Source organism: Leopardus geoffroyi, chromosome E2 (assembly GCF_018350155.1).
Source record: "Leopardus geoffroyi isolate Oge1 chromosome E2, O.geoffroyi_Oge1_pat1.0, whole genome shotgun sequence".
Taxonomy (NCBI): Eukaryota; Metazoa; Chordata; class Mammalia; order Carnivora; family Felidae; genus Leopardus; species Leopardus geoffroyi.
In genome coordinates this window covers 2185139-2203065 of record NC_059335.1, presented here as the reverse complement: position 1 = coordinate 2203065, position 17927 = coordinate 2185139, and the positions used below count along the sequence as shown (strand labels likewise).

The following is a 17927-nucleotide window of genomic DNA, read 5'->3' as shown; positions in this document are numbered from 1 at the left end:
AGCTGGAGGAGGCATACTTATATCAGACAAACTAGACTTTAAATTAAAGGCTGTAACAAGAGATGAAGAAGGGCATTATATAATAATTACAGGGTCTATCCACCAGGAAGAGCTAACAATTATAAATGTCTATGCGCCGAATACGGGAGCCCCAAATATATAAAACAATCACAAACATAAGCAACCTTATTGATAAGAACGTGGTAATTGCAGGGGACTTTAACACTCCACTTACAGAAATGGATAGATCATCTAGACACACGGTCAATAAAGAAACAAGGGCCCTGAATGAGACATTGGATCAGATGGACTTGACAGATATATTTAGAACTCTGCATCCCAAAGCAACAGAATATACTTTCTTCTCGAGTGCACATGGAACATTCTGTAAGATAGATCACATACTGGGTCATAAAACAGCCCTTCATAAGTATACAAGAATTGAGATCATACCATGCATACTTTCAGACCACAATGCTATGAAGCTTGACATCAACTGCAGGAAAAAGTGTGGAAAACCTCCAAAAGCATGGAGGTTAAATAACACCCTACTAAAGAATGAATGGGTCAACCAGGCAATTAGAGAAGAAATGAAAAAATATATGGAAACAAATGAAAATGAAAACACAACAATCCAAACGCTCTGGGATGCAGCGAAGGCAGTCCTGAGAGGAAAATACATTGCAATCCAGGCCTATCTCAAGAAACAAGAAAAATCCCAAATACAAAATCTAACAGCACACTTAAAGGAAATAGAAGCAGAACAGCAAAGGCAGCATAAACCCAGCAGAAGAAGAGAAATAATAAAGATCAGAGCAGAAATAAACAATATAGAGTCTAAAAAAACTGTAGAGCAGATCAACGAAACCAAGAGTTGGTTTTTTGAAAAAATAAACAAAATTGACAAACCTCTACCAAGGCTTCTCAAAAAGAAAAGGGAGATGACCCAAATAGATAAAATCATGAATGAAAATGGAATTATTACAACCAATCCCTCAGAGATACAAACAATTATCAGGGAATACTATGCAAAATTATATGCCAACAAACTGGACAACCTGGAAGAAATGGACAAATTCCTTAGTACCCACACACTTCCAAAACTCAAACAGGAAGAAATAGAAAGTTTGAACAGACCCATAACCAGCAAAGAAATTGAAGCAGTTATCAAAAATCTCCCAACAAATAAGAGTCCAGGACCAGATGGCTTCCCAGGGGAATTCTACCAGACATTTAAAGCAAAGGTAATACCTATCCTCCTCAAGCTATTCCAAAAAAATAGAAAGGGAAGGCAAACTTCCAGGCTCATTCTATGAATACAGCATTACTTTGATTCCTAAACCAGACAGAGATCCAGTAAAAAAAAAAAGAGAACTACAGGCCAATATCCCTGATGAATATGAATGAAAAAATTCTCAATAAGATACTAGCAAATCGAATTCAACAGCATATAAAAAGAATTATTGACCATGATCAAGTGGGATTCATTCCTGGGATGCAGGGCTGGTTCAACATTCGCAAATCAATCAACGTGATACATCACATTAATAAAAGAAAAGATAAGAACCATATGATCCTGTCCATTGATGCAGAAAAAGCATTTGACAAAATTCAGCATCCTTTCTTTATAAAAACCCTCGAGAAAGTCAGGATAGAAGGAACATACTTAAACATCATAAAAGCCATTTATGAAGCCCAAAGCTAATATCATCCTCAATGGGGAAAAACAGAGCTTTCTCCCTGAGATCGGGAACACGACAGGGATGTCCACTCTCACCGCTGTTGTTTAACATAGTGTTGGAAGTTCTAGCATCATCAGCAATCAGACAAAAAAATGAAATCAAAAGCATCAAAATTGGCAAAGATGAAGTCAAGCTTTCACTTTTTGCAGATGACATGATGTTATACATGAAAAATCTGATAGACTCCACCAAAAGTCTGCTAGAACTGATACATGAATTTAGCAAAGTCGCAGGATACAAAATCAATGTGCAGAAATCAGTCACATTCTTATACACTAATAATGAAGCAACAGAAAGACAAATAAAGAAACTGATCCCATTCACAACTGCACCAAGAAGCATAAAATACCTAGGAATAAACCAAACCAAAGATGTAAAAGATCTCTATGCTGAAAACTATAGAAAGCTTGTGAAGGAAATTAAAGAAGATATTAAAAATGGAAAAATATTCCATGCTCATGGATTGGAAGAATAAGTATTGTTAAAATGTCAATACTACCCAAAGCAATCTACACATGCAATGCAATCCCAAGCAAAATTGCACCAGCATTCTTCTTGAAGCTAGAACAAGCAATCCTAAAATTTGTATGGAACCACAAAAGGCCCCGAATAGCCAAAGTAATTTTGAAGAAGAAGAACAAAGCGGGAGGCATCACAATCCCAGACTTTAGCCTCTACTACAAAGCTGTAATCATTAAGACAGCATGGTATTGGCCCCAAACAGACATATAGACCAATGGAATAGAATAGAAACCCCAGAACTAGACCCACAAAAGTATGGCCAACTAATCTTTGACAAAGCAGGAAAGAATATCCAATGGAAAAACGACAGTCTGTTTAACAAATGGTGCTGGGAGAACTGGACAGCAACATGCAGAAGGTTGAAACTAGACCACTTTCTTACACCATTCAGAAAAACAAATTCAAAATGGATAAAGGACCTGATTGTGAGACAGGAAACCATCAAAACCCTAGAGGAGAAAGCAGGAAAAAACCTCTCTGACCTCAGCCATAGCAATTTCTTACTTGACACATCCCCAAAGGCAAGGGAATTAAAAGCAAAAATGAACAATTGGGACCTCATGAAGATAAAAAGCTTCTGCACAGCAAAGGAAACAATCAACAAAACTAAAAGGCAACCATCGGAATGGGAAAAGATATTTGCAAATAACATATAGTACAAAGGGCTAGTATCCAAAATCTATAAAGAGCTCACCAAACTCCACACCCAAAAAACAAATAATCCAGTGAAGAAATGGGCAGAAAACATGAATAGACACTTCTGTAAAGAAGACATCCAGATGGCCAACAGGCACATGAAAAGATGCTCCACGTTGCTCCTCATCAGGGAAATACAAATCAAAACCACACTCAGATATCACCTCACACCAGTCAGAGTGGTTAAAATGAACAAATTAGGAGACTATAGGTTCTGGAGAAGATGTGGAGAAATGGGAACCCTCTTGCACTGTTGGTGGGAATGCAAACTGGTGCAGTCGCTCTGGAAAACAGTGTGGAGGTTCCTCAAAAAATTAAAAATAGACCTACCCTATGACCCAGCAATAGCACTGCTAGGAATTTACCCAAGGGATACAGGAGTGCTGATGCATAGGGGCACTGGTACCCCAATGTTTATAGCAGCACTTTCAACACTAGCCAACTTATGGAAAGAGCCTAAATGTCCATCAACTGACGAATGGATAAAGAAATTGTGGTTTATATACACAATGGAGTACTATGTGGCAATGAGAAAGAATGAAAAATGGCTTTTTGTAGCAACATGGATGGAACTGGAGAGTGTTATGCTAAATGAAATAAGTCATACAGAGAAAGACAGATACCATATGTTTTCACTCTTATGTGGATCCTGAGAAACTTAACAGAAGACCATGGGGGAGGGGAAGAAAAAAAAAAGGTTAGAGAGGGAGAGAGCCAAAGCATAAGAGACTCTTAAAGACTGAGAACAAACTGAGGGTAGATGGGGGGGAGGGGGGAGGGGAGGGTGGGTGATGGGTATTGAGGAGATCACCTTTTGGGATGAGCACTGGGTGTTGTATGGAAACCAATTTGACAATAAATTTCATATTTAAAAAAAAGATGTAATTTTCAATTTAAAAATCACTTTATTTTTTCAAAAATTTTAATGTTTATTTTGAGAGAGAGAGAGAGAGAGAGAGAGAGAGAACGAACAGAAAAGGGTCAGAGAGAGAAGGAGATACAGAATCTAAAGCAGGCTCCAGGCTCTGAGCCATCAGCATGGAGCCTGACATGGGGCTTGAACTCGTAAACCATGAGATCATGACCTGGGCCGAAGTTGAATGCTTATCTGACTGAGCCACCCAGGTGCCCCTAAAAAATCACTTTAATCTGTGTCTTTTGTGTCCATAAGACAGAGCTGAACCTCTTTCACTGGGAACTCAAGATGGCATTCTGTTGTGGTTCCAGCTGCACTAGACTCAGCGTTGTGTGGACATGTCAGGGGTGTCGTATCTGGTGCCTGTGCACCAGTGTCATCTGAATGCCGTGATCTTCCTTGTCTTCCCTGTGCATGCAGACACCTTCAAGGTCTGGCTTCTGCGTCCCCAGTTGCTGTGGCACCACACTCCACTCCTCTTGCTATTCCTCCGTGGAGCTCACTTCACAGCCAGCTGAAAATATGCAAAGCATAACGTGAGCACCTCAGAGCATGGACCCCATCCGCGTTGCCCGGAACAATGCCTGGTCCACGTTAGCTGCTCGGTGAATCTGGTCGAATAAATAAGAGAACAACTCACTGAAGAAAGGTGATGTCTTATCCATCTCCATATTCCCAAAGATTTACAGCTATAATAATTCTACTGGCTATAGAGAATTTGCTGAATTCCAGACCCTATTCAAAACACTTTATATAGATTTGTCACATTCACAGCCACACTGTGAGGGAGATATGTGTGACAAAGGTTGTGGTCATCTACAACATCAGTCCTTCCTTCTTCCTTTAGTAATAGATCCACCATATCTCAGCTGGAAATCCAGAAAAAAATGTTTCCATGGCACAAGAACAGACATTCAGATCAATGGAACAGAAAAGGGAACCCAGAAATGGACCCACAAATGTATGGCCAACTCATCTCTGACAAAGCAGGAGAGAATATCCAATGGAATAAAGACAGTCTCTTCAGCAAGTGGTGCTGGGAAAACTGGACAGCGACATGCAGAAGAATGAACCTGGACCACTTTCTTACATCGTACACACACAAAAAATGTTTCTCAGCTCTTCCCTTGTCTCTCCATGATGTCATAGGAGTATGTGCTGGACAAATGTCCATGGAAAAGTTTTAGGTTATGCTTTTTAGGAGAAAGACACTTTCCTGTACTTCCTTCGCCCCCCTTCTCTTCTGGTTGGAATTCAAGCGTGATGACTGGAGCTGGAGCAGCCATCTTGCACCCTGACCTGGAAGCGTCATGCTGAGAATGATATAACAAGATAGGGGAACTCTGACGTTTTGGACTGTCTTATTAATACCAAATAAATGCTGCTACATTGATGAGAAATTCGTTGTATCCTGTTTAAGCAACTGTTTTAGGCTGAAATCCATTACCTAACCAATATGATGCTGTATTAGTCAGTCATTGCTACAACACTGCTGTGTTACAAGCAATCCAAAAATGTTTTCCAGTGGCTTCAGTAGAACACTTGTTTTTTTTTTTTTTTTTTCTTTTTCTGGCTTCTGGATCTATGGTGGTGTTCTGCTTCAGGCTGCAGGGCAGGCTTAGGTCTGTTCTACTTGTCTCTCATCCCAGAACCAGGAGATGTTCTTCTCAAGGCAAATGGCAAGAAGGCAGTGGAAACAGTGCTTCCCCAGACATCAGCTCAGGACTCTCAATTTGGTCTACATTCCATTAGCCAAAGCCAATTATACGGTGAAGCAAAAGTTGTTGGGAACAGGGAAGGAGTGTTATCTTATTATTACTTTTTAAAGTTTTTATTTAAATTCCAGTTGGTTAACATACAGTGTAATATTAGTTTCAGGTGCACAATCTAGTGACCCAACACTCTCGTACATCACCCGGTGCTCATCACAAGGGCCCTCCTTCTTCCCCACCACCTGTTCAATGCACCCCCCACCCACCTCCCTTCTGGTGACCATCAGTGTGCTCTGTTAAAATCAGGAGCGGGCAAAGTGTGTTGTCGCTGAAGAGACCCGGGGTGAGTGGAGGGTTTTCTGCAGCACTGCCTGGACCTCCCTGTTCCGCAGGCAGTAGATGACGGGGCTGCACATGGGCGTGACCACCGTGTAGATGACAGACAGCACCTTGTTGAGGTCTGTGGAACCGATGAGGCGGGGGCGGGAATACATGAAGAGGACCACCCCATAGAAGATGCCCACCACCACCAGGTGGGAGGCACAGGTGGAGAGGGCTCTGCAGCGGGTGACGGCTGATGGCATGTGGAGCACAGCCCTCCCAATGGCCACATAGGAGGCCAGAGCCACTAGCAATGACCCACAGAAGATGACGATAGCAGAGATGAAGTCCACCAGCTCCGTCAGGGCCACGTTAGTGCAGGACAGGTTGAGCAGAGGGGAGACATCACAGAAAAAGTGGTTGAGGACATTGGGGCCACAGTAGGACAGGCTGGCGATGCATGATGTCTTGGCCACCGAGACCAACAGCCCCCCAAGCCATGAGGACAAGGCTAAGCCCAGGCAGACCTGGGGCCTCATGAGCAGTGGGTAGTGGAGTGGGCGGCAGATGGCCACGTAGCGGTCATAGGCCATGGAGGCCAGGAGGGTGCACTTGGTACTAATGAGAGCTATGAATAAAAAAAGCTGTGTCATGCAGGCTGCGAAGGGCACATGCCATGGACTGGAGCCCAGCCCCACGAGCAGGCTGGGCACGGTCACGGACACGTAGCACATCTCCAGGCAGCTCAGGTTGCCCAGGAAGAAATACATGGGCTTGTGGAGCTCGATGTGACTGCAGACGAGGTAGATGATGAGCGTGTTCTCCAGGAGGGTCAGCAGGTAGAGGGCCAGGAAGATGGCAAACAAGACAATCCTTATGCCCAGCCTTGTGGAGAAACCCAACAAGACAAACTCCTGGACTCTGGTCACGTTGCCCGACTCCAGGGGCCTCTCCATCTGAGTGCAAAAGAAGCAGGTTAGGGGAGACCGTGATCCACGCAGGAGTAAAACGGCAAAAGAGGAAGCGCATCAGGGGTCCCGAGAGCCAATGTAAGTGCTGTGGGTTGACTGCTGTCAGGAGGACTGGTGAGGTGGGACGTCGCAAAACCGGAAATGGAAAACCTCCACGGGTACTTAGTAAATCTGTGACCTTCGGCAATGCAACCCTTATAAGCCTCAGGTATCTTTTTTAAAAAAAATTAATGTTTTTTTATTTTTGAGAGAGAAAGATAGCTAGAGTGGGGGAAAGGAGGTGTGTGTGTGTGTGTGTGTGTGTGTGTGTGTGTGTGTGTGGAGACATAGAATCTGAAACTGAGCGTCAGTTATCTTGTCTGTAAAACGGAGGTAAAAGCTATGATTGTTTTTTCTTTTCTTTTGATGACTTTAAGTGGTCTTTGTCTTTCTTTCTTTCTTTCTTTTTCTTTCTTTCTTTCTTTCCTTCTTTCCTTCCTTCCTTCCTTCCTTCCTTCCTTCCTTCCTTCCTTCCCCTTCCTTCCTCTCTCTCTCTCTTTCTCTCTCTCTCTCTCTCCCCCTCTCCTTTTTCTCATTCTTGAAAAGTTTCCCAGGATGCAACGGGTTGTCTCCAATAGTTTAAATAAAGGAAGATTCACAATCCCTTTATTCTGAAATGCATACCTCTTTTACTAGGTTGACGAAATTTGTGACTGCTTATTAGAGAAAAGTACCATCAATAATGGTTTCTCTAAGAAAGACCAATGAATAATTTCCTTTCTCAATATTTCTAAAAATGACTCCTTCTAGAAAGAGAACACATTCTTTTTTTTTTTTTAAGGAAAAAAACTATATGTGTTAACACCACATATGTGCCCCTACACTGTGCTGCATGTTTTAAACACATGGAGATCAATTAATTTTCACGACCCTACAAAAATAGCATGATTTTATCCATTCATACATGACTGTACTGAGGCTCATAAGCAGTAAGTAACTTGTCCAAAGAACAGAGTTCTAGAAGTAGGGGTCCTTATGGGGCATCTGGCCGGCTCAGTCGGTTAAGTATCTGGCTCTTGGTTTCAGCTTAGGTCATGATCTTGTGGTTTCATGAGTTCGAGCTCCGCTTCAGGCTCTGTGATGACAGTGTGGAGCCTGCTTGGGATTCTCTCTCTCTTCCTCTCTGTCTCTGCTCCTCCCTCGCTTGCGCTGTCTCTGTCTCACTCAAAATAAATAAATAAGCTTTTAAAAATACAAAAAAAAAAAAAAAAGTAGCAGGGGTCCTTTGCCTCTGTTGCTGACTCTGAGGATCCAGTATGATTTTTAGGTCACTGGCATGCATAAAATATGCTATTTGGACTTATTTCTGACTTGCTATTTATCATATGTATCAAACAGCAACTATATGAATGTATACTATGCACAAGGGGCCTGAAATCAAACAGCGAACAAAACCAGTGGCCGTGAGCTTTCACAATTTATATTCTTGCTAGTGAGGAATAGAGAAAGCAAACAAGAAGACAAATATAGGGATAAATTTTAGCTAAGGAGAAAGCAAAACAGGATGGCCAGTAATGTCTGGAGGAACAGGCTGAACACTGAGCTAGCGAGAGAGCACTTGAAACAGAATAGGAAAAAGCACATGCAAAAACCTGAAGTTGGGAAGGCGTTTAGCATTGCTGAGGAAAACGAGATCCAGAGTGGCCCAGGAGTGCAGAACTGAGGAGGGAAGAAAGTCATTTTCTGCCCACAATGCCCCATCTCTACCCCGATGCACTCTAAATCTCTCGTGGTGTGCTAGTCTCTGAGTTAAACATCCCAATGAAAAAAATTATGTGTCAGAGATAAACAGAGTAACAGGGTGGGGTGAGGCTTGGGAACATACACATATATATACAAACTTGATTTATCACATAACTTGTATTGAGGATAATAAGGAAGAAGATAGGTCTTTCTATTAATGGTTTTTGGGTAATTAGTTATTTGTGTAGAAAAATAAAAGGAAATTGAAACCATACATCATACCACATGCAGAGAAAATCAATTTCAGGCAAATGAAAACCAAAAGGTGAAGTGCAAATTTCTGAAATTTTAGAAAACAAAATAAAAGTATATCTTTGTGGCCTTGGTGGCAGAGAAAACTATAAGAATATAAGAAAAAAATTCAAAACTTGCCTGCTTTAAAATGTAAAAATCAAAATAAATAAATAAATAAATAAAATGTAAAAATCTGGGGCACCCAGATGGCTTAGTCAGAAGAATGTGTGACTCTTCATCTCGGGGTTGTGAGTTTGAGCCCCGCATTGGGTGTAGAGATTACTTAGATAAGTAAACTTGAAAAAAAAATGTAAAGTGTAACTATCAAAAGAAAAGATGATCACCAAAAAAAATTAAAAATCACAAACTGGAAAAATATTCCTGCAATACATATGGGTGACAAAGAATCCCTATGTAGGATATACAAAGGAATTGGACAGTTAATATGCAAAATAGGTTTTTTCCACAGAAATTTGGGGAAAAGGCCTGAATGTATACCTCATGAAAAAATAATTCATCACTGAAAACATGGAAATACGCTAATCTCATTAGTAACGAAGGAAATGAAAATTAATACCCAAATTAGATACCACTCCACATCCGTGGGATTGGCACAAATATAAACTTCTGAAAATATTAAGTTTAATAATGCTAACTTTCACACATGGCCGCTGACAGTCTGAATTGGCATGATCACTTCAGAAAACAATTTGGCGTTATGTAGTAAATTTTAAGGTATGACCATGCCCCAGAAATTCTGTGTCCAAGCATATATCCAGAGTAACTAATGTTCACAGCTGCACCGTTTTACTAGAAAAAAAAAAAAAAAAACCTGTAAACATCCCCAGTGTTTAGTGGTAGAATTGATAACTAAATTATGATTTCCTTATACACTGGAATACTATTCTATAAAGAAATGAGTGAATCAGAACCACATCTAATGTTATGAATAAATCAATCGCAGAAACGTTATATTGAACAAAGAAAGTTACATGAGTGTGCAGTTATAATTCCATTTACATAAAAGCCAAACTGTGCAAAAAAATGTTAAGAAACATATTGTTTAGGGATACAAAGTCATGTGGCAGATAAAATAGGAGAAAAGTGAGCCCCAAATTCAAGAAACATACTTCCTAGCAGTGAGGAGTGGTGTAGGAAGGGCACACAGGGGCTTCAAAGATCATTTTCTTTTTTTTTTTTTTTTAATTTTTTTTTTTCAACGTTTATTTATTTTCGGGACAGAGAGAGACAGAGCATGAACGGGGGAGGGGCAGAGAGAGAGGGAGACACAGAATCGGAAACAGGCTCCAGGCTCCGAGCCATCAGCCCAGAGCCCGACGCGGGGCTCGAACTCAGGGACCGCGAGATCGTGACCTGGCTGAAGTCGGACGCTTAACCGACTGCGCCACCCAGGCGCCCCAAAGATCATTTTCTTAAAATGGCTAGTAAGTACAAGGGAGTCATTGCACCTTGATTTTATTTTTTCTATTTTTATTTTAATTCCAGTATAGTTAACATATAGTGATATATTAGTTTCAAGTGTACAATATAGTGATTTGTGTCAGCAGCCCAAGTGTCCATCAACTGACAAATGGATAAAGGAGAGGTGGTGTATGTGTACGTAACATATATATGTACGTGTGTGTATACATATACACATAATGGAATATTATTCAGCCATAAAAAAGAATGAAATCTTGTCATTTGCAATGACATGGATGGAGCTAGAGAGTATAATGCTGTGTGAAATAAGTCACAGAAATGCACAAAAACAAATGCATCATTATTTTTATACCTATTTCTGGGTTGCATTTTTTGTATCCACTCATTATTTATATAAAAGCCATTTGTTTTATTTTTTAAGTTTATTTACTTATCATTTTGAGAGAGAGAGAGCATAAGCAAGGAAGAGGCAAAGAGAGATGGAGAGAGAGAGAGAGAGAGAGAGAGAGAGAGAGAGAGAGAATCCTAAGCAGGCTCTGCACCATAAGCGCAGAGCCCAATGTGGGGCTTGAACTCACAAACTATAAGATTACAACTTGAGCCAAAGTCAGATGCTTAACCACTGAGCAACCCAGGTGCCCCTATAAAAGCTACTGATAAAAACAGTTTCTATGTGTGTTAAAATATATGTATTTACACACAAAAAAACTCAATTTTATGTATGTTAATTTTAAAAGTAATTTTCTTGCTCCCACAGCGCTCCCTGAGGTAACAATTGGTATCAGTGTCTGAAGGTCCTTTCAGAAATATTGATGCCACATTCTTGCACTTAATGTACGGGTCCACCCTCTCTCCCTTTAAGAAATGACAAAAATTTCACATGAAGTGTGAGTACTAAGATTTCTTTGAATCCAAATATTATGTTCTTTCTCCAATTCTTTAATGCCTTCTCCATCAATTTCAGCAAAATTTCCCCACTGACCATGCTTAATTCCTAACATGTCCAAATTAAGGAAAAAGGATCATTCCCTCCAAAACTGTTGGTTTAGGCAAAGATAGACAAGGTCATTAAGATACTCCCCTTCAAGTAACAGATAAAAACGCCTTGAATAATATGAATGAAATAAATTATTGATGGTCATGGTTGATGCTATTTTATGATTATGGGGACACAGTTTGGCACAGGAAGGTAGATATGTTTTGGTGGAAACTTCCCTCTTGGTATTTTGGCACAAGCCCTCATTTTTCAGACAAGCACAATGAGGCTCAAAGTTGGTACTTCAAGTTATTTTCAGGCCAACTTCTGTCTAGGGTGGATGTTCTTAGCTCTGAATGGGGTCACCTGGCCTGTTGGGCTGTTCTTGGCCGGGAGTAAGAGCTGAGTCCAGTAGAGGTGCTCTCTCTGGTGCTAAAAACGAGCGTCTGTTGCAGTCTCTTGCCATGGGCTTCCTTCCTGTCTATGCTCTGCCCTACCTCTGTCCTGCTTTTTCCCTCCTCTCCTTTTTTTTTTTTTTTAATTTTTAAACGTTTATTTACTATTGAGAGACAGAGAGACACAGAGCATGAGCAGGGGAGGGGTAGAGAGAGAGGGAGACACAGAATCGGAAGCAGGTTCCAGGCTCTGAGCTGTCAACACAGAGCCTGACGTGGGGTTAGAACTCACAAACCACGAGATCATGACCTGAGCCGAAGTCAGTCGCCTAACCACTGAACCACCCAGGCGCCCTGCCCTCCTCTCCTTCTAGCTGCTCCTGTTCTTAACTTCTTCCTGAAGACTTCTTCAGGTTATCTTGCCCTTCTGATAACTTTAGATGCTCTGGAATGTCCTTGATTAACCTGCTGAATAACTCACAAATGCACCTAAAAAGGTACTGGGCTCTCTGGGGATGGTTGCACAAACATTTTGCATCTGAATTGCACCAAGAGCCTGAGATATAGTCAAGGTTGACATGATTTTTGCCCCTGCAGAGGTTATGATGAGCAGTGAGCAAAATTCCTAATCTCTCTAAACCTGAGCTAACTACTACTGAAGATGGTAACAATAGGTCCATTAGGAATAAAAAAGATACTAGCTAAGATGGCTTTCATTTATTGCCTGCTTTCTGTGTCCGGGCAATCTAGATGCAGTAAAATACCGTGCAGCTGGCTTCATGCATTTTTACTATTGCCCAAAATAAGGAATATACTCACGTTGTTACCCAATCACAATGGTGCGCACATACACCACATATACAAATAAAGCAGAAATCTCTCAAAGAAATACTTACCTTTAATCTGTGTGATTCCCTTTCATATTTTCTCTAATGTTCTAGCCATGTGATTTTTTAAGATTTTTCAATGTTTATTTTTGAGAAAAAGAGAGACAGAGTGTGAGCGGGGTAGGGGCAGAGAGAGAGAGGGAGACACAGAATCTGAAGCAGGCTCCAGGCTCCGAGCTGTCAGCACAGAGCCCGACGCGGGGCTCCAACTCACAAGCTGTGAGATCATGACCTGAGCTGAAGTCGGATGCCCAACCGACTGAGCCACCTAGGTGCCCCTCCAGGTGATTTTTTAAAAGATTTTATTTTTTAAGTATCTCTACACCCAATATGGGGCTCAAACTCACAACCCCGAGATCAAGAGTTGCACACTCCACTGACTGAGTCATCCAGGAGCCCCTATGCCATGTGATCTTTAACGTTAGTACTGACTTCGGGGTGCCTGGGTGGCTCAGTCAGTTGAGCGACCGACTTCGGCTCAGGTCACGGTTTCACGGTTTGTGAGTTTGAGCCCCACAGCGGGCTCTGTGCTGACAGCTCGGAACCTGGAGCCTGCTTCAGATTCTGTCTCCCTCTCTCTCTGCCCCTCCCCCATTCATGCTCTGTCTCTGTCTCAGAAATAAACATTTAATATTAGTACTGACTTAATACAACTACTTTATAACCCTCAGTTTAAAATATACTGTAATTCACGGGGCATCTGGGTGGCTCAGTCGGTTAAGCGTCTGACTTCGGCTCAGGTCATGCATAATCTCGTGGTTCGGGAGTTCGAGCCCCATGTCAGGCTCTGTGCTGACAGCTCGGAACGTGGAGCCTGCTTCAGATTCTGTGTCTCCCTCTCTGCCCCTCCCCTGCTCATGCTCTGTCTCTCTCTCTCCCTCTCTCTCTCAAAAATAAATAGACATTAAAAAAATTAAAATATATTGCCATTAAGGTTAAGAGAAGGGCTTTGGAATAGACAGACACTGGTTCTAACCCAGGCTCTGCCTCTGACTCAGACAAGGGCTCTGACTTTCTGACCTTTGTGTTGCCTCCAATAGGGAGATAACAGCACTGACTTTCTCACACTGTCATGGGAATTAGACCTCAGATAGTCTCCATGGCACCCAGGTAGTGTCTGGCACCCCACAGGTGACTTATAGGAGGGAGAACTTTTCTGGTCTTCTCTTCCCCCCCCTCCCCCCTCGCGAAATCAAGTAATATGGTTTTCTTACCTCTCAGCTAAGGCGACACGGGTCCTGCTTTTTCTTTTCTCAAGGAGACTCTGGGGGCCACAAATATTCAGCTTCTTCCCCTGGACATAAGTGAAGATGCCAGTGATGTGAAGCGTTGGCCAGGAATGTCTGGAAGAAGCTGCCTTTGTCCTGAGCAGCGAGTTCACCCACCTCTCTTCGTTTGGCGCCTCTGTTCATTCAGCTGCCAACGGTACTCTGTGCTTGCAGCCGGCTGCAAGAGAAGGGCCAGTTTAAATCCGAGAGATGGGCCTTAGGGGGCTGTCCTAATCTCTGTGGGTTTAGAGGGGAGAATGAAGCGAAAGCTTTACATCAGTTGTGCTGAGGCGTGGGAAGGAGAGTTCCAAGTCTGTTCTCACACAGTTTGGAGCTCATAATAGATGCAAGGATTTATGCTGGATACTGGGATTGCAAAAGCGGAATGAGACGTAATTCCTGCTCTCAGGTTGAAACAGACATTTATACACATTATAGTAGGAGATGAGCAAACTGTGGGTGTTTGGACCAGGGGAACCTGGGGTTTGGAAATACATGCAGGAGGGAGGTCTGAGCTCAGTCTCTCTGAAGTGTTACAAGATCATGTCTCCTTGAAACAAGACAAGAAATAGATGGAACATTCTTCCAGCTCATATGGAAAATTAAAATATCCTTTCCCCACTTCCTGCTGGATATTTTAGCTGCCTGAGTTAACATTTAATGTTGAGAATTCTATGCATAAAGCACATCTTTTCCTCTCTGTGCTGTGGATTACCCACTAAATAGGTCTCTCTGTTCCTGGGATGCCCGATGCAAATTTGGAGGGAGGACAATCAAACTGAATGTTTTTCTTTTCTCCTCTTGTGTGATCAGCTTACATAGATAGATTTATTTATTTACTTTTAAAGGTTCATTTATTTTTGAGAGAGAGAGAGCAGGGGAAGGGGAGAGAGAGAGAGAGAGAGAGAGAGAGAGAGAGAGAGAGAGAGAGAGAATCCAAAGCAGAAAGCAGAGAGCTCGATACAGGGCTTGAACCCACAAACTATGAGATCATGACCTGAGCTGAAGTCACTCAACTGGCTGAGCCACCCAGGTGCCCCTAGATTTATTTGTTTTTAAATTATTTATTTTAAGTAATATCTACACCCAAAGTGGGGCTTGAGCTCATGACGCTGAGATCAAGAGTCACATGCTCCTCTGACTGAACCAGCCAGGTGCCTCCATAGATAGATTTAAAAGGAATGTGCCCAGGGGCGCCTGGGTGGCTCAGTCGGTTAAGCATCTGACTTCAGCTCAGGTCATGATCTCACAGTCCATGAGTTCGAGCCCCACATCAGGCGCTGTGCTGACAGCTCAGAGCCTGGAGCCTGCTTTGGATTCGGTGTCTCCTTCTCTCTCTGCCCCTCCCCTGCTCATTCTCTGTCTCAAAAATAAATAAAAATATTAAAAATTTTTAAAAAGAATGTGCCCATAATTATAACGTAGGATTCTCTCAGGAACAGTAAAGACTTTAGTCTATAAAATGCTTCAGTCAACAAGCAATACAAGATATTTTTGAGCTAATGCCTGACCCATATTCTCTCTAGGATGTTCTCTGTTCCTCCCATCTTTAAAAAAAAATTTAATGTTTATTTTTTAGAGAGAGACAGAGCACGAGCAGGGACAGGGCAGAGAGAGAGGGAGACATAATCCACAGTGGGCTCCAGGCTCTGAGCTGTCAGCACAGAGCGTGATGAGGGGCTTAAACTCAGGGACTGCGAGATCATGACCTGAGCCCAAGTCGGAGGCTTAACCGACTGAGTCCCCAGGTGCCCTGCTCCTCCCATCTTTTAAGGGAACGAAGGCTAAAATACTTTAACGTACTCTTGCTTTAAGTAGTTAAGTACTTTAAGTACTTTCCTAGCTTTATCCTATACACACAAATACAACAGTGAACTTTGCACATCTATGCCAATGTCTGTCTTCCTGTCCTTCCCCTCTGAATGAAATCTGACTCATCTCTCAAGCTCATTTTCACCTCCTTAGAGTAGCTGTTACCCACTTTTCCTTTTCCAGACACCAGGAATTAACGCTTTTTTCCCTCCTGACGAAGAAGTGTGTTGAAGATGGCATGCTCCCCAGCAGGTATCTAGGAACTGGATTGAATGTCTGGGCTTTAAACCAAATTTGGAGCTTGAGAATCTGAATTGAAATCCTTGATCTTTCATTCAAAGGTTGTGTGACTTTGACCTCCCTGAGTTTCTGTGTCTCCGTCTATAAAATGGTGACTGTGATACTCACCAGAAAGAGTTCTCATGAATATTAAATTAGTCAATGCACATAAGGTGCCTATTACAATTCCTAGTATGTATTAGGAGCTCAGTAGGTGGTAGCTTTTGCTATTATTTTTTTTTTCAACGTTTATTTATTTTTGGGACAGAGAGAGACAGAGCATGAACGGGGGAGGGGCAGAGAGAGAGGGAGACACAGAATCGGAAACAGGCTCCAGGCTCTGAGCCATCAGCCCAGAGCCCGACGCGGGGCTCGAACTCACGGACCGCAAGATCGTGACCTGGCTGAAGTCGGACGCTTAACCGACTGCGCCACCCAGGCGCCCCTAGCTTTTGCTATTATTGATACACATGGCCTCCACAGTAAAAAACCCGAAACATTGCTGACACAAAGTTTAAAGGTTAAAAGTGCTAAATATTTGGGGCGCCTGGGTGGCGCAGTCGGTTAAGCGTCCGACTTCGGCCAGGTCACGATCTCGCGGTCCGTGGGTTCGAGCCCCGCGTCGGGCTCTGGGTTGATGGCTCGGAGCCTGGAGCCTGTTTCTGATTCTGTGTCTCCCTCTCTCTCTGCCCCTCCCCCGTTCATGCTCTGTCTCTCTCTCTGTCCCAAAAATAAATAAACGTTGAAAAAAAAAAAAAAAAAAAACACTGTTAATAAAAAAAAAAAAAAAAAAAAAAAAAAGTGCTAAATATGGAGCAACCCAAGAGTCCACTGATAGAGGAAAGGGTAAGGGTATGTATGTGATACATGCACACAATGGAATGTTATGCAAACATGAAAAAGATGAGAATGCGGGGGAGAGGAGCCAACATGGTGGAACAGCATGGAACTTTTCTTTGCATCTCTCATCTCTTAAATACAGCCAGATCAACACGAAACCATCCTGTACACCTAGAAAACTGATTTGAGGATTAATACACCAATCTGCACAACCTGAACCACAGAATTCAGCAGGTATGCAGCGCTGAGAGGTGAAGTGGGGGAGAGACATTTGGACAGTGCAGGGAGTTGTTTGTGCTTGTGGAGAGAGGACGGAGATGGGGGCAGAGGTGGAGAATATGGAAAGCATCCCCCTTGCCCAAAGCAAGAAAAGAAAGTGTACGCAAGGGACTGAACAAAAAAGGGAGAAAGGAGAAGGAGAGGGTTTAAATTCCATTAAACTCTGTAAATAGGGGGAGCACAGAGTCCAAAGCTCCGCAGCTGCATACCTGGTGGAGCTCTGATGGGAGGGGCGAATCCCCAGGGGCAGAGAGCGAGGTCCTCGGGCCACACGGGAGGCGGTTCCCCTGCTGGGAGGACTCCCCATGGGCAAACGTCCCAGCGGATCCTGGAGAACAACCACATTCGCTGGTGCTGGAACAGGGCCGTTGGGGGTGAAGCCTGGTGCCAGATGTGAGTTGTGATTTTCCAGAATCCCCAAAACGCTGCTGCTACATGCCCAAGTGAACTTTTTCTGGGGTGGGTTGGCACCTGGCTGCGGTCTCTGGGCGTTGGCAGTAGCACGGTCTCGCGAATGTTCCTGGGGGCGGCTGGCACCAGCCAGTGCTAGGTGAGACACTTCCGCAGAAGGTCTGAGCAGAACAAAGCTGCAGTCCCTCAGAAGTGAGGGGCTGGGAAACACAGCTGCTTCTGAGATAAAACTCAGGAGGGAGGTGCCGCCTGGCAGTCTGACGGCTTGGTCACAGACATTGTGGAAGCAGGGGGTGGACGGAAGCTGGACACAGAGGATGAGTGCACGATTGCTGGTCAGAGGGAACAGAACTCCGATACTACTGATCACACAGCTGGGTGATGCCATTTTTGCCCCTCCTGCGCATGCGCACACACACCTACGTGCGCCACAACATCCAC

General features: G+C 43.0%; 1 protein-coding gene and 1 long non-coding RNA gene across 2 annotated transcripts; both read right to left on the bottom strand.

Annotated features, from left to right (window-relative positions):
* Positions 1-4037: 4037 nt before the first annotated feature.
* Positions 4038-17900, bottom strand: LOC123577964. The gene is made up of 3 exons (XR_006702176.1): positions 17285-17900; positions 13812-14043; positions 4038-4390 (listed from the first exon to the last, which is right to left on the bottom strand). It is a non-coding gene; the product is annotated as an uncharacterized LOC123577964 (long non-coding RNA).
* LOC123577925 (olfactory receptor 5-like) lies at positions 5814-6865 on the bottom strand. Its single transcript, XM_045440369.1, has one exon. It carries the CDS (start codon positions 6863-6865, stop codon positions 5891-5893), a length of 975 nt encoding a protein of 324 aa, XP_045296325.1. The 3' UTR covers positions 5814-5890.
* Positions 17901-17927: the final 27 nt, after the last annotated feature.